The 25,613-nt window shown below is 36.0% G+C and overlaps 1 protein-coding gene across 3 annotated transcripts in view; it reads right to left on the reverse strand.

Moving 5' to 3' along the window:
* The window catches only part of LOC108729183 (inactive dipeptidyl peptidase 10), an 84,333-nt gene that overhangs the window by 20,802 nt on the left and 37,918 nt on the right, over positions 1 to 25,613 (reverse strand). For 2 of the 3 annotated variants that reach the window (XM_018458162.1, XM_018458163.1), the window contains exon 2: positions 4,842 to 5,086. In XM_018458162.1, the coding sequence (XP_018313664.1) occupies positions 4,842 to 4,943 (102 nt within the window). In that variant the 5' untranslated portion in view covers positions 4,944 to 5,086. The remainder of the gene's footprint in view (positions 1 to 4,841; positions 5,087 to 25,613) is intronic. The other variant, XM_018458164.1, reaches the window with a different exon arrangement.

Here is a 25,613-nt window from a genome sequence, read left to right on the forward strand (position 1 = left end):
AGTTACTTGTTACCGAGGGGATAACCACTTAATGTAATCGTGAGACAGAGTCCTCGAAATCATTATAAAATTCATATAAAATCTCTATGTATAACCCGATAATTACATATGCAATCACGAGAAGTCATTGTATAATATTAAATAAAATCGTATATTTTACCAAATTACTTCATTTGTAGTGAAAAAAATTATTTGTAATCAGATGAAATCTGCGGGACAATATTTTAGCTAGTGGTTACCCCTCGTTCGTTACCGAGTAGAAAAAGTACTTGGTTATAGTTACTAATTACCGATTTTTAAAAGTAACTCGTTACAGTTACCGTTGAAAGTCACATTTCGTTACTTTTCCGTTACTTTTTTAAAATTGACGACCACCAATCACATCAGACGAGTGAATAGGGACTTTCTAGTCTTAAGCGCTATGAGTGGCTTGTGTCTAATCGAACTATGTCCAATCGTGTGCCAAGTAACGATAAAAGTAACTGTAAAATTCGTTACCGTTACCAAAAAATGTAACTAACAATAAGTTACCATTACAGTTACCAAAAAAAAGTAACGCAGTTACCAGTAAAGTTACCTAAAAAGTAACTTGTAACTGTAACTTCGTCACAAGTAACGAGTTACTTCCATTCTCTGAATGTAGTTTATAATAGGCGATTTTTGGCGTGTTTCTGGTATAGCAACCAAAAGCAACCGCGGTTGGAGCTATCTTTGTCTTCTGATCCCTGAAAACGAATATATGAAATTGAGTCTCGGCGAATGAGTTATACGGAAAGAACGACTTTGTTGAAGTGTTTAAAAATTTAGTTACATACAGATCTGAAAATAATTTTGTTGAGCCATCAAAATTGTTATGGAGGAAACTCAAGCATAGTGAGAGAGTAATGCTGTAAAAAGTTTTGACATTTAAGCAATCATTTGAATATTTTACATAATTATTTTGATAGTCCAACAGAGTTATTTTCAGATCTATATCCAGATAAATTTTTAGATATTTCAATAAAACCATTCTTTCCGTATACGTAGTCTTCACATATAATGTAGCTTATATAATGCGATGAACAAAAAGTGTCGTAGATACAAGGCTCAATGGATAGCTATTGAGTTACAGTGTACTAAAGATATTGTCAGCACAAGTTTTACAACTTTGATACATCGTAGTTCAAAAACATCTATTCGATCATTATTAAGCCTTGTTCATAACATGTTTTTGTTCATCACATTATAAGCTACATTATATAATTTATATGTATGTGAAAAATTATTTCACTAAATTATTTCACCGAGATCCAATTTTCCTTATAATTAGTGCGAGGTTCTTTGAGTTCGTCCTTGCCATGATTAAGGTTCATTTGTTCGTATTTATTCGTGTTATTTGCTTGATCTGATTCCATTTATGGAAGCCCGTATATGACACCCTACGTATCACCGAAGTGATGAATATTGCCATCGATCGTAAAGTGTTTCGGTCGTCGTCAGATAAAGTCAGCGCGTGCTCCGAGTTTCGAATGACATTTAACTCTTTTGTTGGAAATTTACCGAGAATCTCTGCGTAACTCCGAGGACACCAATGTCGCGCGTGGACACCGGCGGTCGCCGGAACGGCAACGAGTAAAACATTGTTGGTTTTGCGGCAGTGGCTTTGCTGAACGTGTACGGGTTTGTCGAGGCGTATTGTATGCGTTTGTGGGACGCGTGGGCGTGTATGCATACTCGCATATGCATATCGAAGAGGGCGAGACGTTGCCGCCGCACAACGCGCCTCGGTTTCCCGTTCTTCTAGACACCAACCCCGTCATCCTTCGGTCTCGTCGCGTTATCAGGTAGTCCGATAATCGAGTTATTCTAGGTTTGTGTGCGCTACCGGCTAACAGAAGTTTCTCGATTCTGTCGTCGTGCGGAATCCCTCCGTCACGCTGCTGCGTGCTCCTGTTCCCTGCGGTTCTCTCTTCCCATTTTCTACCGCCAACGCGACGGGTGATAAATTTGTTTACGCTCGTAGATATCGACTGGACACGGCACACACGAAAATTGCATACGAATAAGAGTAACGGTAGACTGATCGATCAGCCAAAGACACGTGGCATGCTATTAAAAAATTGGTGAAAAGTCGACTAGCTGAAGTTACGCCATTAGTCGAGTGAATTGATGAACTTCCCTGTTGGTTTATCAATTATAAAGCTTTTGTACTGTGGACAGTTTAATTTCACCACAATTCTGAATCATTTGCGAGAATTCTTTAGGTGTTAAATTATATGAATTATTTATGAATTTTTTCGATGTTGAAAAGCTTGTTAATTCGAATTCTCGGTCAAAGAGCGAATCGTGTCAGTTGACGGATACTCGTGATGGTTTGTTCCTTCAATCGACTTGCACAATCAGAAGCTTGTAAAAGTCAAAGGTGAGCAAAGGACAAGCAGACACGGTTCGTGGAATCTCACTGCTAATGGATTGGGTGTGATAAAGGCGATCGTTAACGCGCATTTATTGTGTAAAACACGGCTCTTTTATGTGGATTCACTCGATCGAAAACATTAGGTTAATTAGGAAAGGCGCGATATTAACTTTTCAATGTTTCTGACTTAATACAAATAAAACGCAGAAGTGATTTCGATATAATTGAGAGAACCCGCGCGGTTGGCGATTATATTTTACTTTCAACGAGCGCGATGATTTTTGCAAAAATAAGAATGTCGGCTCGCAGCCTTTGTTCTGGACGGTCGGTTCATTTAAATATAATTAAACTACTTCTCGTGGAAGCGCGGAGACGGAGGTGGGTATCGCGAATAAACGACGGGCGGAACCGGGCGAAACTTTAGTAACACTTTCCGTGGACTTGCAAGTGCTCATAAACCAGAACGAAAGAGCCGTCTGGTGGGTAAAGAAGCAATTTTACATAACAAGGTGGAGTGCCTAAAAAAATATCTGTGCGAATTGTTCAGCTTTGTAAAAACCGGATACTTTTGTCACGTATGGAATATGTCACTTTATTATCATTTTCCTCGCAACGACTCGATTGATAGCCACAATTAATTATCGTTATTCCGTAGCTTAATTGAGCTTATATGCATTTACACGCGTTATTGCATAGCCTGTTTTTACACGCACTCGAGAGAACGTTGACATTGAGTTAACGAGACTTTAAGTGTTTATTTTAAATACCTCGTCAAGAGTATTCTTTTTATATTCCGTCGCTGAACAGGCGGTAATTGCTGCCTTTGTCAAAGTGGTCATCAATTTAAAGTTGAGATATTGATCAATGGCTAAACGTTATAGGAATGTCGCAGGATAATTGTAAATTTAGCCCTTTCACAGAAAGGCTAAGTAAACAAACAGCTTCGAGCTATCGAGATTTCAACGAATTTTCTATCAGAAAGTGGTGTTTTGTGGAAAGGCCTGGTCTTTTGTGAGAGAACTGAATATTTACAAAAATCGTGCAACATGAATATTTAATGTCTACTCGTGATAGTCCGCTGTACTAACTATCGCTCCGGAAACGATATTCGTTACCGAGTAAGGCGCTGTCTACAATATGCAAAGTAAGCTTGGTTTAAGAAGTAAGAGTAAGAAATTGACCAATCACAGTCGAATGTGAGAAGAATAATCAACTGTGATTGGACAATTTCTTACCCTTACTTCTTAAACCAAGCTTACTACGTGTATTGTACTACGTGTGTCATTGTACTCGTAGTTTATACGCGGTGTAACTACGCTATTTGAATGTATTACTCTGAGTGGTCACTAATGCTGCTATCGGCACTTAACGCAAGTAATTCTACCACTTTGCGAGCACGTGCGCCTGCGAGGGGCTTAATCGTCGTACGATCCGGCACTCGAACCTAACATTACTGTCTATTTAGGATGATATGCAAAATGCAACACATACAATCATGACATTTTAACATCAACTAAAAGTCTAATGACAGGCGTATGAATTCTTTTTCCAAAAATTTAGAAGTAATTCAGTCGTACGAAGATTTAAATTGCTTCAAGTATTATTTCAAATTGGAAGTTCTTGAAAACATTGGAAGTTTTGAATATCTCGAAACTCTGAAAGGTCTTGAATATCTGGAAAAGCTTTCCTTAAAAGTTTTATAATCGTTTATAAATATTTAAAACACTTAATATTCTTAAAGACAAATTGTTATCTATAACGATATATAAAACAATCCCTCAAATTATAATATAATGATTAAAATAATAATAAATCATAAATAATTCTGAAAAAATATATGTTTAAAAAATATAGGACTTAAAAATTTATTTATTTTGAATAATATTTCAAATGTGTCGAGATTTTTAATATATTTTCAAAGTTTTCGATTTGTTTAAAGCCCATCATTATTTATACTGAATATTATTTTGAAGTTTTCATAGGAAAGTTATTAGACAGAAAATAGTGACATTTATCTTCACATTTTAATATCTACTATATTTTTATATTAAATACATTTTAGAGACGTGTAGATGGAACTATCTCATCTAGTTCAACTACTTGAAGGATTATGTATATGAAAGAAAGACTGATTCTATGCATTCACAGATTTGTCATTGTGCGACTATACTAAACAATCCAGTACAATAAATTACATCAATCTTGTTTATTCTTCTACGATTTTTAATCTAAAAACCGTGAATTATTGCACAGTATAGATTATTAACTCGCATCTCATCGTAAGCTTGATTTCTCGTAAACGTTCGCGAATTAATAATCGGTACTAGCACCGTATCAACTTCCATCGACCGTACATCTACATGCATTTAAACCTGATCGTACAATCCACGAGAAGTACTCGAAGATTAGGATAGGGACCACTTGGTGAGCCGGCTGAGCGATTTACCTCTTTTACCTGGGCTGATTTTGAACGGGGATCGGCGACCTGGACGGTCTCATCGGGAGGCAGCCGCCAGGAGTTCCTTTCGATGTTAACGCTGGCGTTCATAGCGGCCTCCTCCTCCGCCTCCCGTGTCCTTCGTCGTTCTCAGCCACTTCGTCTTCGCACGATCGCTTCTCCAAGGTCCCCAGGGTAACCCCCGGGCCACTCCTGGGGCCGAGGTTTTATTACACCAATCCACAGTTCCTCACCTGAAAAAAGGAAAAGAAAACGAGACCTAATAAATTTATATATTATACGATAAAATATGGCGTGAAGTAGCGGAAAGATACACACACTCGATCAATTTAACGGTGAAATTACCGAATGAATTGATGAAAGCCGATGAACATTGAATTGGAAGAGATAGAATATCGAAAGATGGCAAGAAGGCAAAAGGAGACAAAAGAAGATACACTGTTAGAAATTTCTGTTGTAAAATCACAACAAAAGTGTTGGAAGCTTTTATCCAACAAAAATGTACTGTAAATTTAAAGTGTATCTATGTTGGAAATTACAACATTTTATTGTAAAAACACAATATATGTTGTAAAATTACAACTGCATAAATTAGGATAAAGCGGGGTAATTTGGACAGGTTAACAGAAATTTTGAATTGTATAAAAGATTGACGCGGCATAGAGAATATTCAATTAAACATATAAAACATACTATTGCACCAATAATGTATGTTTTGTATATTTATTTGAACACACTATATTACCTCAATTTTTTATATAATTTCAAAATTTCGGTTAACCTATCTAAATTACTGTGCTTTATTTTATTAGGCAAAAAGAATTTAAAAACATTTGTTTATATAGTTAACATTTATTAATTATTACATATTTTATTCTATTGTGTTATTTTAAAAGAAAATATTTATTTTATAAGAAATTAACTTAAAGAATATTTATTAGTACACTAATAAAAATATGTACAAATAAAAATGCGCGTACAAAAAGAAATTTTTTACAAAGAGTAAATAAATAATGAAATACATAGGTGCATACATATATATGCATACAATACATTAATGTTAATGTCAAAAATATACTTGAATATTATAATGAATAAAAACTTGAACACAATGAATATATAAAATATATGAATATATAAAAACCTGAATATATTATACATATAGGTGTAAAATATGTAAGCAAATGATTTACAGCATTTTTTAAATACAATCCCACAATTTTTTTACGGCTGGATCATAATTAGTATATTTTTTCCTTGAATTTTTGAATTTTTTAGTTTCCGTGCTTGGATTGATACTAAAGAAAACTCTGGAATAATTATTATGTAATACTATTTAAAATAAACAATATTTATATAAAACATTCGTTTTAATCGTTTGATTTAATAATAAAGTGTATCTATTAAGTTCAGGATACTCTATAGTTATAAAAATTTGATAATTTATCAATAATGACAACGATGACAACGACATTAATAACACAAATTATAAAAATATATTATTACCTTTGTATAAACTCCAAAGTTTTAGATACACTACTACAGCAGCATAAACTAAAAACGTAATACATAAGAAATGTTAATTGAAACCCCTGTAAAACAGATTTAGTTCTGCAGCAAATTTTGCCTTCCACTATTACCGCGCACCTTGCATTTTCGGCAAATAGCGATTCTCCTGTAAATATTAAATAAAATAGTAATAATAAAACCAATTGTAGTAATTTATAACGATAGAAACGTGTGCGTGAGTGCGCGCGCGTGTATGTGTGTGTGTGAATAAGTATTTACAAAGTATAATTGCTGTTCAGTCGGAGATGCCTGAAACGCGTGTCAAAACTTTACGCGTCTTCGGTACTGATTTGCCAGTTCTTCTGATTCGGCCTGAATTGCCAGTTAATTCTTTTTTGACCTTTCACAAGCAGCTTTCACAATGATGTATGCAATACAGCCAGTTATACTGTTAAAATCACGTTTGTATTCACTAAAAATATAAGCAGAATGTCGGCGGCGGCGACGACCGAACTCTATAATACGACCGACCACGCCGCAGTGAAAACAATGGCGGCTGGCAGGCCCAGGCGTCCCGGGACCTCGAGATATGCGCAAATCCCCAATGCGCATCCACAACGCGTCACTTTTGTAAATTTACAGCAAATATCTATTGTAAATTCTCAAATATTGTGAAATCGCAGCAAAACGTTACATGATTTGTGAATTTACAGCAAATGTCTATTGTAAATTCTCAAATATTGTGAAATCGCAGCAAAACGTTACATGATTTGTAAATTTACTGCATATTTCTATTGTAGAAGTATTGTAAATTCACAAATATTTCTAACAGTGTATATTGTAAGTGAATGATGAAGACTGGGAAAGTGAAACTTAACCTGAACTTCGGCTTAGTATTTAGTTAAGTGTGGTATATACAGAGATAACGTTAAATTGAAGCCGTGAACTTGTCAATACGGTATAAAGCTGAATTGTACAGAATGTGTACAAATACATACAACTGGGAAAAAAAATTAAATTTTAATAAATATTAGTATGAATAATTATAAATAAACATTTACTAAATAAACATGTAGGTATTTATTTGATACAAAAATCATTAATTTGATTTAACTACCATTTTTTATTGAGTAAATATTTATTTATTGTAAGTGAATATTTACTTAGTACTATTCAAAGAAATATGTATTAAGATTTAATAAAATTTTGTTCAGTGTATATTAACGGGCAAAATCACAAGAAGAAATTCTAAATTGTTCAAGACAATAATCTGTTATTAAACTATACAATTCATTGTATTTTTATTGTATCTTTTTATTCATATTTTTATATCGCGAACGTTACCAGAAGCCAATCGACGATCACTTCGACGCTCGACGTCGTAATTTTTCCGGAGGAATTTAATATCTGCGCGGTACGATTAGTCAACGCCCCGAATTCCGCGCAAAAGTTGCAGTGGTTAACTCGAGATTTGTATGAGAAGGGAAGGAAGAAAAGTTTGGCTAACCCAGTTGTTACGTACTTTTTTTTGTGTAACAAAGTTACAACGGTATGTGTTCAGTAACTGAAACGAGATCGCGATAACGAAGTACCGATTTCGGTTACTGCGAATTTATGGAGCGTAAAAGAAATACAAAGGAGACGCGCGGGAAGAGAAGGGATGGCATCGAGAGGTCGATCGATCTTTTCCTTCTCCTATTTTTCCATCGTTACGTGGAATAATGCGCCGCTGGAGATTCGGAGGGTGGAAATACATCTGTAAAATTAAACAGCTCGGCTAATCGCAAAGTCTTACGCGACGAAAATCGTTTTACATTGAGTTTGAATCCTGAACTCGCTCGCGTCTCAAGTTATAAAGTATGAACGCGATTATCATAATATCATTTTAATACCACAGCAACTGAGAAATTATCTTGTCAAAAACTTTGAACGACATTATGAGATGATTACGAATGAAGGTTAAACTCTCCTCATAAATAATCAAGGATGTGCGCTTGTATCTTCTTTCGATGAATATCGAGATATAGAAATAAAATTTATCATCTACTATTTTACGATATGTCATCATGACGTGACCTTGATTGTATAATTAATATGTGGAATACATGTGAATTTATATTATCTTCATGTACAGGTCATGATTTAATCATGTTCTTGAATTAAATATCAAATTATCGCTCGATCAATGACGCGAAAAGGCTGCAGTAAAACATCTGTGTTAATCGTTATTGCCTTTCAGCGTAAACATTCGTTGATAAACATTGATATGTCAGTAAGAGCGTAAGAGTGAAGGGAGAAAAAAGGCGAAGAGCTCTGGCGAGAGGGAGCGTTGTCCTCGTCGTGGGAGATGCAGGGGTAGCGCGCGCCGAGTTAGCTCCATGTGTGACGTCAGAAGGGGTTACGTCAGTGGCGGGGTAGACTGTGTGAGTATACATACCTCTCGGTGAAGATGGCTGCGGGAGGGACTACGGGGAGAGAGGATGGAGGGATAGTCGAGAGGTCGCGGAAACGAGGGAAAAGATCGCAAGTGGATTCGCGAATGCTGCATGGAGGACGGGGCTGACGCAGAATAAGGTCAACCACCCCGGATCTCTCCATCCCCCGGATTTCATTCATCAGTCACAGTCGAGCATGGCTCGCGCGAGCTAACCGGATTAATTCTTCCGCGGTTGTCTGCATGGCGGAAAGGACAAAACCGTACACGATTTGTGTCGCAATGGAATTTCCAAAAGCAGCTATTACAGGTGGTCGCGTCTAAAATGTATGTCTGTTATCACAAGTAATGCGGCAATAAATTAATGGCTCCGAATAAAATCCCTTAGAAAAGAAATTTTTTTTTTCTCAAGAGAGACGAATCACTGTAATTGCAGAGATGTAAAATATTTATGAGATAATGGAAAGGAAGTTCAAGTCGCGTAACGCAGCTGCAAGTTTATTTCGCTGTGATAACGGTTGCGTCTGACCGATCAACCCCATGTCGTTTTATTCGATCTGCCTTGTATCGGCATCGTAAATCAATTCCAAATCTCCGTTCCGCAAGAAAGCCCGTAAGAAACGTACACCGGGTAATCGAATTCTCACTGCAAGCACGACGAATGGATCCGCAATTTCGCTAAGCTCATTCCTCCCGAACTTTTTTGCAAAAGCATCCTGCTTCGTTTACGAACTATGTGGCGCCAAATTGGCTCGTAAAATATTTCATACGATGCCTTGACCATCCTCTTCATTTGATCGATCAACGAATCATAGGTAGATTAAATTGCAAAGTTGGCATTCAAAATACGCTTCCTTTCCTTCAGAAAAAAAATCTCTTAAGCAGTATACTTCGTTGTAATTAAATTATATTATGGGTGTACCGCTATTATATAGGTGAGTAAAAAATATTAAAGACCTAATAAATTAACACATTGAAAGAAAAATTTATGGTATTTATTACTATAATTACATGTTATAATTATGATTATCATTGCTATAATATTAATAATAATTACATGTATAGTTCTATCAACAAAAATATATAGTTGGCACCGAAAATGAATACAAATTATAGTTATTCTTACCATAAAAATGATCGCAATTATTACAATTTAACTATATGTAATTTATAGTCATTTTTTGGAACAACCATAACGTTATAGTAACAATCATAATTATGGTAATATGTAATATATATCACAAATATCAATTATAATCACAGATATCAAAAACTTTTCTCTCAGTGCATACGAAAAGTTCTGAATTGATTGTCTGTTATCCATATTTTTCGCATTCATATGTCTGCAACATGAATCTTTTCCTGCTAAAATGGGACAGATATAGCGGCAAGCTCTGCCAAACGACATCCTGTGTGACGAATCCTGCAGTATCCTTCAGATCGTAACTACACCGCACTCTCTAAGGATGAAATTTATCGTGACTTATTCTTACTACCCTTTGAAGTAGGATCATTATCTCCAAGCCGGAAGCAATTACGCTTCTCCGTCTTGCAGAATGTTCTAAATGCTCGACGGTTTTTCAAAATTTTTTTCTTCATCTATTGCATTCTCATGAAAGATGTGCCTCTGTGAGGAAAATATCGGGTGTTACGAAGATCGATACGACCCTCGCCGACCTTTCCGATGTCTTCTCTCTGTTATCATCTGGTTTTCATTTCCATGTTACATTCACACCGTCAACGTTGGTATCTAGAATTTTCCTCTCGAGAGCCATGAATTATCCGAGAAGTCAAAAAGCGTCAATCCGTAACTATCTATTGACAGATAGCTTATATATACACGTTTATCGAATTCGCAATATAAAGCGCGACTCAGCAACTATTTGTTTACCGCATAAATTTTTTGCGACGCAAAATTAACTGTTTTAATTATTTCAACAACGCAACATTATGCGCGATTTTACAAACATCTGGTATCGTAACAACGCGTGCATTTTTCAGGTTTTTGATTCCAAAATTAATGTGTAGTTGAAAATTGCGCAATTTATTTCTCCGTTTAAAGCCTGTTGGTGTACCACATAACTCGTATTTGCGAAAATTTTCGATTTACTGGGGAGCAGAGAAAATCCCGTAATTACGTTGCTGCAAAATCCATGAAGGTAGTATTTTATTATATTATCTTTGTGTGCAGTTTGTGTAAAACATTGCGAGTGCACACATGCGAGTTACTAATTAAATATATTACTGTATATTATTATTAGGAAGAACTACGCTATCAAATACCACAGGATATTATGAAATAAGCTTAAGAAAAACCAGGATAAGAGATATCGGGATAGAACGGGATATGAGTTTTACTCGCAGCTTAATATTTTATTCCTTAGGGCAGAAAGGGGTAAAAGCTTTCCCTTGAGAGATGCTAAAAGGGTAAAAGCTCTCCCTTAATTTTTTTCCTCACTGTATTACAATTTCTCTTTTTATTATTTTTATAATCATATTACAAAGATGACTATCTCTGAATCATTTCTTCCGCTTCGAAATGCTTTTTTTAATTAATTTTTTTCTCGTTCGAAAGTCGTTCCAAACATTAAGTCTCTTATTTTACGTAGACTCTCATGCAAATTTTTGCGTTTGTTTACTGTTCGATTCCTTCCAACGCAACGGTTGGACAGCCGAAGGATAAATGGCGTTCCTGGGCCATATCCGAACGAAATTTCAGGATCGTTTATCGGTAAGATGCGTGATCAACATATCGATGCGAATTGGATGAATATACATTGCATGCCGGGTTGCCGATGTTGGCATACAAATACAGTATTGTTGCTCCTCTGAAACTTGCTATTGCATATTGGATGCACATGCATGCGTACGTATAGCAAATAAGTATGAGGAGAATACGCCGAACCGCCGACATCGTTCTTGTCTTTCGTCCTCGTTATGACTTGCGTCCCTCGCAAAATCCACCCCGAAACGATATACTTTATTTCGCAATTTCGTGAAAGACAATAAGAAGCAAATGAAGCGTTTCTAAGAGAGCTTTAGTCTACTTTGTGTCTCCCTCTCAAAGCAATCTTGTTTGCTTGAATTGCTTTTGCAGTTATGTAGAGGTACACATTTGCTTAATGCGAATACACACTCTGTCATGAGCGACTGATATTATACTGTTCTGGAGTTCGTATCGCGAGACTCTTGTCGCAAGTAAATATCCGGATAGAAATTTGACATATATGCAATAATAGTTTATAACTATAGTCGTTTAGAATCATTAGTTTCCCCAGTTATTTAAAGCTGAAATACAGACGATAACATTTGTCAATATTTGCACTCCCTTTTTTTTGTTAGACTACAGGCATTGACGAAATTGAGAATTTTATTTGCTTGTCTCACTAGTTTGAGCAATTTACACAAACTGATATATTGTTCTTCTAAAAAAATGCAAAATCTGATTTTCTGCTATGTACCCTTTATGTTTACCCTTAAACATCTTTTTTGGTACACCTGGCTTTCTTCTTCCAATATTTTTTAATATTTTTTCTATTGCTTATAATTTCTTTAAACTCTACATAATTCACAAATCATAAAATGTAGTTTATAAACGCAGACGCAGCATGAAGATCTGCGTTTTGCGAATAGCGACCTATATAGACTGGACTGGACCGTCATGTTAACTTCTGCACTGCAGCGACTTAGTTGACCAATGACAGAACAGCGAACAATAATGAAAATAAATTTTGTATTTATCAGCAGAGAGAGCCACCCTTTTTATAAATTTCCATGATGTGAAAAATGGCAGACACATAGTTTATCTAATTTGACTTAAATTAAAATATCAACGCTTTAAAATGTCAACGCTGTCGCAGTTGAGTTCATTGCGGTTGATTTGCATCTGCGTGTATCTTACGGTATCTGCATACGGTGATACGTCATTCTGCATCTGCATTTGCGAACGTTTTGCTATTTGCGAATTATGTAGAGACAACTTTATTTACACGTTCCGTGCCAATTTTAAATGACTTCACCACGCCGTGTCATCGATGACCCACGGTATTTTTATTTGTGTTTGTTATAATATATTTATTAAATAATGTGTATTTCATAATGATTAAAAAAAATTACAGAAATTATTGTAAAGAAGAAGGTCTAATACACTAATATTGCATAATAAATTATAACTATGTATCCACAAATAATACTAGAAATTATTTTATAATTACATTTTTTTATATAGCCAAAATATCTCTCTCTCTCTCTCTCTCTCTCTTCCTCTCTCTCAAAAGGGCTGAACGGAAAGTTACCGATAATCTACGGTATAAGAACGTATTAATGAAGGTACATACGTACATCTGTTTGGCACTATTTTATTATTATATTCTTTAACATCTGGCGTTTCGTTTGAAAAAAATTGTTTACAATATGTTCATTTTTATGAAAGTTATAAACAATCGAATCGGATGTATGCCATACGTAAGTGTGTCATTTCCACAGTATAGTGTTTAAAAGTGAATACTTTTCTGCACGAATCTCCAATAATTTCAATTACAAAAGAAAAGTCAGAATATTTCTATGCAGAGCAGTACGCGATGTTACGATATATATTGCGGTATATATAACTATACATGATAGTTGATATTCTGAGGATCCGTTTCTCGTCGCAAATCGACGCGTTAAGAGACTCGCTCAGTCAGAATCTATTATCGGATCATGATCGCGTGAAGAACAGAGTATTCTCGATCGCTGAACGAACGCTCGTAACTTCATTTCGGCTGGAACTTCAATAAAGAGGACTTGGTATTACCTTCTCGAGGGAACCGGTGTCTCGTAAATAACGTGTACTCACGTTGGATCGCGAAGCAAACGCGCGCGGTGCATGCACATAGCGATTCCCTAAGCGCGAAGTTAACTTTTTCAACTACCGGTAATCAATGTCCGCTTACGCGGAAACGCAGTTCGAAAACAAAGCCATTTATCTGTCCCTGAGCCGAAAGGAGCACCGATCGGACGCGCGAAAAACGATGACGAATGCGCCAGAATGAAGCTTGCACTTCAATGCCGATGATGGTCCTGGATTCCCCGTTTTTTAAATCTTTTTCTGCAGAAGGAAAAATGTGAGTCATGCGAACTGATTAATGATTCGTTTGTCAGCACATTTCTGGATGAGTGCGCTTGCTTTGTTACTTCAAAATTCATATCAAGTTTGGACGGTGTGCTTCTCTGATGAACGTGAAAATGATCTTTACTTAACAGAAATTCAATTTAGACCCACTTTGCTCGCAACTTTTGGTTGTTGCGATATTAAATATCTTGTGTAACTAGAATTAAGTTTCATAATAAGTAAGCTATGTATTAAAATTCCGTTAAAATGAAACTCACTTTGAACGGAGCTTGTTAAGTTGCAATAAGTACTTACTCGCGCGATTAGAGTCGGGGTTAAAATCTTCTTCACAGGAGAGAAATTTTTAAATATACATATCTGAAAATACAGTCTTGTATCCTGATATAATGGGAAATTAATTATGTTTTAATAAAACATAGTTTACATATAAGTGCATTTAAACAATTACGAAATTTTCTTATAATTACGATGACTTGGTCAACGATATAACAATTTTTCATTCTTTTATCTCAATTATAATTTAATTTCTGTTACAATTCTGCTAAAAGCAGACGATGAAATGGAGCCAAGTAATTTGAAAGTTAAAATAATGCATGGTAAGTTTAAATGAACATAAATGAACTGAATATCGATTAGAGAACGCATAAAAAGAAGTGATTTTTTTCTTCATGTAACAATCGATTATATAGAAAGAGTAAGAGATTTATCGTACGCGATCGAATCTAGGGAATAAATAGTTACTTAACTATAATAGGTCCAACTAATTGTCGCGAACGAGGTAAAAGTTTTACTGTGAAAAATTTCAAGTACTCTAATTGGTACCTAGGACCGTTCACGGTAGAGCTATCTAAATTCGTTCTTCTTGAAAATACGATTGTCTCGAATTTCCCCGGTGTATTTTCCTTCTCGAGATGCGAAACACATTAATTAACGGTAATTGTAGGGTTCTTCTCTTGACACCCGTTGGTTCCATTTGCGAGGACGACGGAAACGAACGAGCTTCTTCTGTATGCGTTGTCTATCAGCAGTGATCCACGGAGAAGACTGATCGCGCTGCGGATTCACCGTAATCGCGTTATTGTCTCCTGAAACTACCTGTTGTATCCATGCTCAAACGCGCAATCGATTAATGGGAGCGAACATGCTTAACATCCGTATCAAAACCTATCTATTTAATATGATCCAAATACTCGCTGATGTTGGTATCTGAGAATTCAGATATCCAATCCGTATTCGTGAAACTGTTCGAATTAGAGAACGAGAGAAAGAAAAAGAGAGCATTCACACAATACATTAGAAAATTAAATTCACTCGGAATATAATTCGCGTACACTTTTAGATATCAAAGGAGCAATGGCAATAGTGCTTGCAAGATTAGCGTGGCGCTCTAAAACCCTGTAGATCCAATTTTCTTGTATACCGACCGCAGTATTCATGTACATCGTTAAATTATGTCAAATTATACTAATTTGAATTATTTTATAATTATTTCTATAAGTCACCACTGTTTCTAGCCAATGTATCGTTAATTTAATTACTAAAACAATGGAATTAACTAATTTAACTCAGAAAAACGTATTAAATTTGACTGAAATTTTGTTTATTATTTACTAAATGCATACATTAATATGGACATTAATATGTTTACTTTGATATTAATCAGAAATGAATTGATTTACATTTTGACACTCATACAAGTTAAAAATAACAAAATATTATTAATCTTTTGAGTTAAATAACATTTGTTATTTTTAATTTTCATGGTATCAAAATGTAAATCAATCCATTTCTATGATTAATATCAAAGTAAACATCGTTTATATTAATGTATGTATTTGATAAATAATACACTAAAGTTCATAATAAACTCAAATTTTTAATACAGCTTCTTGATTTAAATTGTTTAACTCCATTGTTTTAGTCAAATTAACGATATAATGGCTAGAAGCAGTGACGACTTACAGTAATAATTATAATAAAAATAACTCAAATTAGGTATAATTTGATATTATGAATTTAACAGTGTGCATGAATACTGCGATCGGTGTACAAGAAAATTGGATCCACAGGGTTTTAGAGCGCTACGCTAATCTTGGGACTGTTATTCGTGTCAGGGAGGTGACAAAAAGTCCTCGGAAACGCGCGTAAACGTCAACGGGCGCGTCTTTACGCGCGACACAGAAATAAAGCGAGAGGTGACCTGGCTCGTAACCAAGACGGTTAATCTCGTGCCCCGGACCCGATCCGTTCGACGACTACAAATCCGAAGAATATCCCGTTACATGCAGTATGCGGCATGCAGCCGCGTTTGCGAATCGATCTTCCCTGGGCGTACAATATCCCTCCATCCAAGTTACGGAGCCGATTTAAAGTTTGACGTAAACTCACGACTTTATTTTATCGTAAGTTACTATGGAGAGGACGTGCTTTAAATCTTTTCAAATAATCATTAAACGAGAATGAGAATTTTTCATCGTTGTAACAACAATGGAACAACTATTAATTACAATTTGATCATACGACGTCGTATCATAATACGCGATCATTATATCGCGACGATGATGCTTAAAGGATAAGTAATTATTATACTGAGATACGGAGGTATAAACCGTAAATTCCACGTCGCCGATAAGGTTTAATTTTACGAGCAAATTTTATGTAAATTTTTGATGAAATTTGCTAGCAGCCAATAAAATATTCAGGTCTAATATGGCGTCTAGTCTTTAAGATATGCGAATTCTGTGGCATAACATGATGCATATCCCGCGATAAATCGTTGTCAGATTAAATCGCTTTAATTATAGCGCATTAATTAAACGTGAAGTTTTAATCCAGCGACGGAGCATACGAAGAATAGGTGATCGTTATCATGGAAGAAGCTGAATCGAGAAAGCATTTTTCTGAATTATTTTACGTAATTATTCTCGTTCCGATTTTGTGCAAAAAAAGGGTCCGGAAGAAACAAAACAATCTTCAATTGTTCCTCAGAAATCACCATCGCCACGGAGAATTTCACAAGAAAATCGGCGTGGCGTTCTGGTCTCCGTTTCCGTATAGCTTAATCCCTTACGCGGCTACTCCGCAGGAATTTGGTTTAACTCCCTTCGTGACCCTGCCATATCCCGGTGCGCAGTTTCTGCAGGAATCTTCTCACCCCGTTATTCCGTTGCAATTTCAGCGTTTCGCATTTTCGATGTACTGCCGACGTGGCTCGCCGACGATTACGCGCCGTCCGAAGTTTTATCCTCTCGCGCGCGAGTCGAAAGTTCGATCCTTTCTTAGAAACTTTGCTCTGTTCGTTTTCTCGTTCTATCTCTATATCCCTCTCACAAAATGATCCTTCCCTTGCTTGATCCTGACAGATAACCCGAGGTCCGTGTCTCTTATTTCTTAATTTCTGTCTCCTGAGTGACTCACCTTCCCTCGGTCATACACTGAAAAAAATGCATGTAATTTTATGTGAAAATTATATTTTCATGACTGGAAAATTGTCTAAATATGATTGAAAATTTACAATTTTTCCAGTAAATTTCCAAGCATATTTATGTAATTTAAATAATTTTCCAGTCATATACATGTAATTTTCATGTAAAATTACATGCATTTTTTTCAGTGTAGAAAGATAATTTTCGAGAGAGTAGTATTTCTATCGAAGGGATTTGTTTTCTTTTCCAAAAAAACGATTTCTTTTCCAATTTGCCCACGCAAAAATTGTGTTATGATCCAATATTAAGAAATTTTCAAAAACATGTTCGCAAAATCGAATTTATTTTTTAATTGTAGGTTATATAATAAAAATATTTTTAAAAATATTTTCTCTTATATATATAGAAACTCCTACATTTTGCTATAAGAATATATCTAAAAATTCAGATTATTAATATTCTTGTGAAGATGTTTTATATTAACATCAAAAATTATTAAATTGCTTGTCAATTAAATAAGTGATGTTACTATTCTGATTTTGCTGATCGCGCTTCAAGACCAAAAAAGATTTCAACGCGCAGTTTCAGAATCAGATGTATATAAATTTACTCTCTAAAAGTGAATTAGTGTATTATTACTGATTACATCAGTTATAAGTGTAGCACTGAAGTCATCAGCGAATATTTACTATTTTTCAGTAATAATACACTGATTCATTTTAGAGAGTACACAGAAATATTTAAACATTAAGATCCGCTTTGACCGAAAAAAAGATTTCTCTTATTTAATTAGGTTTATTCTCATCAATTCAAATTTGTATTATATATAATATATTACACAGGTCTACAAAAAAGGGGGTCTTGGATGTTGTCGGGAAGCTGTGGGTCATTTCCGAAGTAATTTTCTGCGTAGAATCCGAATCTGAAACCAGAATTGGCCCATCACGTCAGGATTTTGAGATATTAGGGGATATATACTCGAAAAATGCGTTTTTATGCTACTTTAGAGGTTATGTACAGGACGCAACCAATTTTTTGGGTCTTTTGTGCTATTTGCATCATTTAGTAATATTCTTACCCTTCAAAATGAGATATTGATCGACTACCTACGATTTTTTTTCGCCAAGTTACGGGCATTTTAACCCACTTGCGCGTCTTGTGCGCTGCGGCTCTGAGTGCAAGGCGTCTACCAACTTTAAACAAATCATTAGTTTTAAACTTATTAATGCAATGAAAATGAAACTTTCCAGAACATTTGTTCATATCCGAATGAACAACTTTCTCGCTGAAAGTTTTAGGATGCTCGAAATTCGCTCGATAAACGAAGCACCTGAATGCATAAAAAAGGATATTTTGCAGGTGTGTATAAAAAAAATAATAAGTTGTTTGTTTATTGACAAATATCGGTTTTTCTTTCTTCACTAGACGTGGAAAACTCTAATGATCATAACTTCGAAAATAGCAAAAAAACGCATTTTTCGAGTATATATCCTCAAATATCTCAAAATCCTGACGTGATAGGCCAATTCTGATTTCAGATTCGGATTCTACGCAGAAAATTACGTCGGAAATGACCCACAGCTTCCCAACAACAAAACCTTGTTGACCTGTGTTATATATGTATATATGTCTATAAAATAGTTTAATATATCTAAAAATATTTTCTTTTATAAAAACTATTAAATTGCCATTAAATACCTTAAACATTTAACAATAAGACATGCTGAAGCATTTTGAAAATATTTCATTAAATTGATTTATTTAAAGAAAAAACCACTAATTCTAAACTGTATCGTTTTATGGGAAACTAAAGTTCCACGTATCGCGTGTTTGACAACTCTAGAATGGTTTAGAATCACATATTTTCGTTATCGAAGTTATAGTCACTCCGGTCCCTTCTGGTTGTAAAATGTTTGTGGAAACTTTTATGCGTTCAGTATGAATTGGACGCGAAATGTGCGGGCGTTAGATCAACAATATAACTTCGTCGTTTTTCTGCTATGCGATCTCATTGTTAGTCGAATTTTATGCGCAGTCAATTTCCCGCGTCCGTCTTGATAGTGCTTAAATAACAGCTGCAACGGAACGAGTGAAAAACTGAGCTCAGTTTTGCTGAGCTCACCATTTTTCTAGATGAAAGTATATCAAAATTTAAAAGAATTGACAGTGATCGAGAGATACCAAAAACGCGATATCGCATTTTACGACGCGTACAGTTATTTACAGAATTGACAGGTGCAACGACGACGAATCTCTCCGAGCACATCTCGAGCTCTGGACTCGATCTGAGAATGCAAATTTAATTTTCACGAGCGCGACGAAGCAGTCTGGTAATACGCTTATCTCTCTCTTTTTATGGCGCTTAGTCTCTCTCTTTTTATGGCTGTTGCTCTCGATGCGAGTCAAAATTTGTCGATTTTGTTGTACAGCGAATTTCTGCGAATAAACGTCAGCACCACACGAGAGCCGGGTAATCCATTTGCCGTGGTACATTTACCGCTAGTGCCTATTATAACTCAAACGGCATTGTGTCGGTTATCCTAGCGCGAACGCACGTGTTGCATCGCTTATCGTCCACCTTCCGTGTGGACGATTTCGCGGTTAGCGAGGAAGAGAGAGAACAAGGGAGGGAGGAAGAGGGAGAGGGAGAGAGAGAGAGAGAGAGAGAGAGAGAGAGAGAAATATGCGGTATTTTATTCCTATAAATGGATTTATAGGCGTTGTGCCTGATGGGTCACGCTGACGGAGGTTTAGTTGGTGGTAAAAAGCGACTGGAAAAAATATTTTTCTGTTCGAATGATAAAAAAAATTTCCACCGCCTACGGCGGCTCTCACGCGATATCAATTAATTACCGTCCTAGCAACAGTGGTGATTAATTGCAATAAATTTCGATTGTCTCGGTAACATTCTCCGCGAAAACATTAATGCGCGATGAGCGCCTGTCTGCCAATGCATGAGGGATTTTTCTTTTTTTTTTTCGACGTTATCACGTTTCTTCCTGTGTTTTTTTGCGTGCTTTTCTTGAAGAATTTTGAATTGTCTAATAGAAGAGTTAATTAACTTGTATTTATTTTTCATAGCACATTTACGTTTATAAATATCATAGGGATGTCGGAATACATGCAAAATTGAACATAAGCTTTCACTTCGTATTTTTTTACTGGCTAACGGATATTGTTACGTAACTTCTGTACGCTGTTTAAAACAACACCCTCTAGATATTTCATATTTGCGATAAATTTGCGATGAAATTTCTTTATACCGCAAAACGTAAAACACAAAAGTTTGTTTTACGAACTCTATTGGGAACTAATTATTCCATAAAAATAGAAGAATTTTTATCAGATAAAATTATTGCGAAAGAATTACGCTCTCCGAGGTGTTGAAATCAGTTGAATATTGTTGAATTTTAACACATTAGCCCTTGATAATTCATTCACGTAATTTCTACACGCGCGGAGCAAACAAATATTTTACATCGCAGGGCGGAATACGCCATAAAGTATTCATGACTGCCACTCGGTTTGACTCTGGTCTCTTTTTTACTATTTTTTTTTTGTTGTGCGCGCTACTACCGTAAGAGCGGCAGATTGTAACAATAAATATCCTGCGTACGGCCATGCGGCAATTAAAACCGGTTATTACATTTTCAACATGGCTTGCGGATACAATTGGTTCCGTTTTCTGAACCGATCAATTCAAACAACAGCGATGTATGCGCTCATTAAAAATGTTCCTTTTTGTGAATCCTTTTGTGAATTTTATTTTATCTTAATTTCTTTTTGACTTTCTCTCAAATTATCGAAAGTTTATATAACATAATATATTTCATTCGCTTTAAGAAAGCGGACGTGGATGTTTCGGTGTAGCCTAAAGCATATGATGTAATACGATGTTTACAGCGTATGCATTTTATGACGACGGCCTTTTCCGTTTGTACCGACTCGTTCGTGAGACGACTCCACCGTGATCCACCCTGTATATATATATATATATATATATATATACGATGTTTGGCTTTTGCTGGCACTCGACAGAGCAATGAGTACGATCGCGACAAGCTGAAATTCCTTTCGATTCCAAGCATGGCTTTTCGCCAAGACAGACTAGGAACCGTATGTTTCCTGAAGATTCTTCTCCCTGCCTTTCTTCTGTCCTTCAGCTCTCTCTATCTCGTATAAAATCGACCGCAACGAACCTAAAAATTTCACATAGATACGTAGATTGGGGGATAGATACGTTGATATGGCAAAAAAATTGTGAACGAAGGAAAACGACGTTTGGTTTTTCTACTTAGACTCCTCCTCATGTCTTGAATTCTACAGCAGATCTAGCAACCTCTGAATCTCACGGATCTTAGAAGTTTTCGAAGAAAGGTATCTTTTATTTCTTTTATTACGTTTCCTTTACATTCTCTTCTTCTTCCGTCGAAAAGCATTTCTCGCTATGCATTTCTCGCGCGAAGAGCAGGTGCAACATCCTGCATGTCGAACTGCTACGTCGAGATTACTGAAGTTACTTCCTAATTGTCCTACTTTTCGCGATTAAATTCGCAGTTTATTGTGGTGCAACGTTGCAGGTGGCTTATCACGTCACGAAATAAATGTTGCAAGGTGCTGCATCGACGCAGCGTCCTGGAAGTTTCCGGCGTGTTTCAATCAAAAAGAGTTTGCAAGCTGGCGCTGCTGCCATTTTGCGGCAGCACATTAATTAATCGCAGACGAATATGTGCGAGGCACGCTCGGATCGACATGACGGATATTCCTTCTCGTAATAAATAACGATTACATAGATCGAGTACACAGGTTTACGAGAAGCATTTTATCTTACCATAAATCTTTATTCTATTTTTGAAAATATAACTTGAAAATGCAAATTAAATACACACTGACATGGAAGGTCATTATTTTAGAATTAACCTCATTAAGCATTTATTCGCATATTCCGGGATTAATTTTCCAGTTTCATTTTATCTTGACGGAAAAGGTTGTGTAATTAAATATCCTTAAATTAATTACGTAATTCCGCCATCAGTCAAATCTGAGGTAAGAGGAAAAAGAAATAGTGGAAGCTGAAACAGCTTCAGAGAGATGGGATTGTTCTCTTGCACGATCTCATTCTTTCGCTCTTGTCGCCATGCATTCTATCTTCTCTCATCGTGCTGCTTGAAAATAAAGAGACGATCACGAATCAAAGGAAGAGAAAAAGAGAGACTACGATATAGAGAAAAAAGGACACGCGATACAGTGCCGGTGATTCTGCGGATTCTCGGATTTCCGTGGAATGCTATGCGCGAAGCTTACCGCTCGTGCGGAATTCTCTGAGCTCGCGTACACGCGTCGTACTTGAGTACTCGTAATCTTCGTGTCTGGAATTAATTTGCTGCTGCAATCGTGAGAACACCGACAGATTTTGTCGTTCAAATCTTCGAGAACAATGCATCGTTGTTGCAAAAAGATTAAGCTTCAACCGCTCCACGCTAATTTCTCCGGTCTGTTTCTGCTCCACGTTAATTTCGTGAGAAACACTAATTGATAGTAACTCGCGATGATAAAAAATAAAAGACATTATTAACAAGAAGATGCAATCTAGAAGATTGCAACTCAAAATATATCTTGAAAATGTAAGTTAACCTTATATTCATTTCGAGTCATTTGTTCCAAAATGTAGTTTATTTTTTTACTTATTTAATATTTTACTAAAAAAATTTTTCTGTAGTACTTGACGACTTCGTCTGTTATTTATCTACAGTTGCAGCTTCATTTATTATCATAAGGTCGTTTTTATCATAGAAAATTTTGACGTTTTTCCTACATATATAGTGAAAAACGGAATGCTCTATGTACGACTGGACTGTCGTACAAGAAGGGCGATGCATCATCCTTCCGAATAATGAGCCGCTGCTTAAATGTTAAAAACGCCAAATGTATAATGAAAAAAATCCGTACATTGCGTCTACTGCGATTACCGAACATATTACAATTGGCTATGAAGCTGAGTAAAACCAATCAGAATCGTCATTTTCGGCCGCGAATCGCTGATAGGTCAAATGCGATTATCGCTCGGCAAAATATCGTACTGGGCATACTCATGTAGGGTCGCCAATAGTTACAACGAAATCAACGCTTAAGATTTGTTCGCGTCGCAAGCTCCAACATGCTCCAACATGCTCCTACCATAGCTCCTACTCATTGTATCAAGCGCGTTGGAGTGAGTAAGAGCTATGGTAGGAGCATATTGGAACACATTGGAGCATGCGACGCGAACAAACTTTTAGTCAATGCTACGACTGTCAACTGACGCCAAAGTTCTATCAACCTATGGCTACGTTTACACCGTGCACTTAATCCGCGACCTATACGATAGGTGTTTTTGTTTAACTTACAAGATAAACAAGGACACCTATCGTATAGGCCGCGGCTTAAACACACGGTATAAACGTAGCCAATACTTAGCCAGTACTGCGCCAGTACCTGAACTGTGGCTACCAGTAATGGCCCAGCACACTGAGTCGATTGTAAAATTCTATATGGGTAGATGTAGTATAGATAGACCGAGTATACCGACATATTCACATATTCACACCATGTCTATGATAATGGGCCTACTGTTGATCGCTCGATTTTCGTCGCAACATTTAGTTTAGATAAGAGTATTTTTCCCAAGGAAGTGAATTGAGTGAGAATTTCTGCAGGAGAGTTTGGACAGGAAAATTTTTCACATTTCGTGAATATTTTTCACATCAAAATGAGGCCGACGTTCGGTAGTGATTAATTTCTTTCTCTCGCGGCGCACTGTGCGCGCGATAATGGAGATTTTCGAGAAACTTTTCTCTCTCGTTTCTTTGCTATTGTCAGCCTCCTCGTCGCACCTTCATGCCCATTAGTCCATCAGTTCTTTCAATGTCGGTGTAGGTACTCGCTACCGATAGACAGATCGTTCTTTCTTATTCAGGTGCTGATACTCTTCTGGATTAGGCAGTGTGCGGAAGTTAGAGTAACGTAATTTAAAAGCCGGAAATGTGCAATCGGGAACACCATCAATCCAACGCCAACTGCAGACATTTGAATTTTTTCTTTTACCTTTTGCTGTTGCCTTATTTACATTATAACTTACAATACTGAAATATAAGTAATAGTCTATTGTCGTAAAAATTATAACTCTTGAAACGAATATAAAAACGAATATAGAGAATAAACATAATGATAAGATTTTATTTAATTTGACGATCCCGTAGATATTTTTAGAAAAAATATTAATAAAAAAATAGGAGTTTTTTTTAGCACATCAAAACTGTTGTTGCTTTTGTATATTCGATGGAAATTATTCGTTATGGCAGTTATTCGATGCTGCGGTATAAATTTTAATTCAAAATAAAAAAATATTGCCGAATAAATTTGGAAACATTTGTCTCAGTAATAAGAATTCAACTGTTGAAAATCTATTCTCTGCAATTATATTTTATTGTTATAACAAAACCAATTTTATTGTTACAAAAATGTGCCATCTCTATATAGTAGGATAATTTTTAAATTTAGCAAAACTATTTTGAGTAAATAAAAGCATTTTTAAATCTCGTTATTATTCATAAATTTACTACGATTACATGAAATGTCAAGGAATTTTTTCTTTATCAATGATAAAAAGAGGTATATATAAAAAAAACTACAGAGAAATGATTGTAAAAACTGTTGAGAGAGAGAGAGAGAGAGAGAGAGAGAGAGAGAAAGAAAGTGTTGGTTTGAAAGATTAGATCTTCTACAAAACTCTCCACACTCTTTTATATCCCCAAATTATTTCCTTTGTATAGCGGGAACGTTTCAAATTTCTTATATATACGTTGTAATCGCGATCGGCTGAAGCGTTGGATGTTGAAGTGTTTGACGGAACACCGTGTATCTCGTTAGAAAGCCATTTCGAACTACCACAGGTATAATCGACGGCGTTGAACGCGAGGGAGTGACGATTAACGAATTACCGTCGAAGTTAAGAATCCTCACCACCACGCCATTATTGTGCGACAGACTCTGATGTCGAGATTGATTATCGCAACACGCTCGGCGTTACCTCAAGTTATTCGATGCAATTACGAGAAATTTATCTCGCCGCCGTCATTCTCCATTTACGTCACGCCGTGAAAATTTACGCAACTCCGCGGTGAAACTTGCGCGTAAATAAGGCTTCCTACACGCCGGTGACTTGAGAATACTCCGATGTGTTTTTTTTCTTATTTCTTTCACCGGCTCGCTCGCTTTTTATTCTCAATGCTGACCGTGAT

The sequence above is a fragment of the Mycetomoellerius zeteki genome, unplaced genomic scaffold (genome assembly GCF_001594055.1).
Source record: "Mycetomoellerius zeteki isolate Tzet28-1 unplaced genomic scaffold, Tzet1.0 scaffold706, whole genome shotgun sequence".
Lineage (NCBI taxonomy): Eukaryota > Metazoa > Arthropoda > Insecta > Hymenoptera > Formicidae > Mycetomoellerius > Mycetomoellerius zeteki.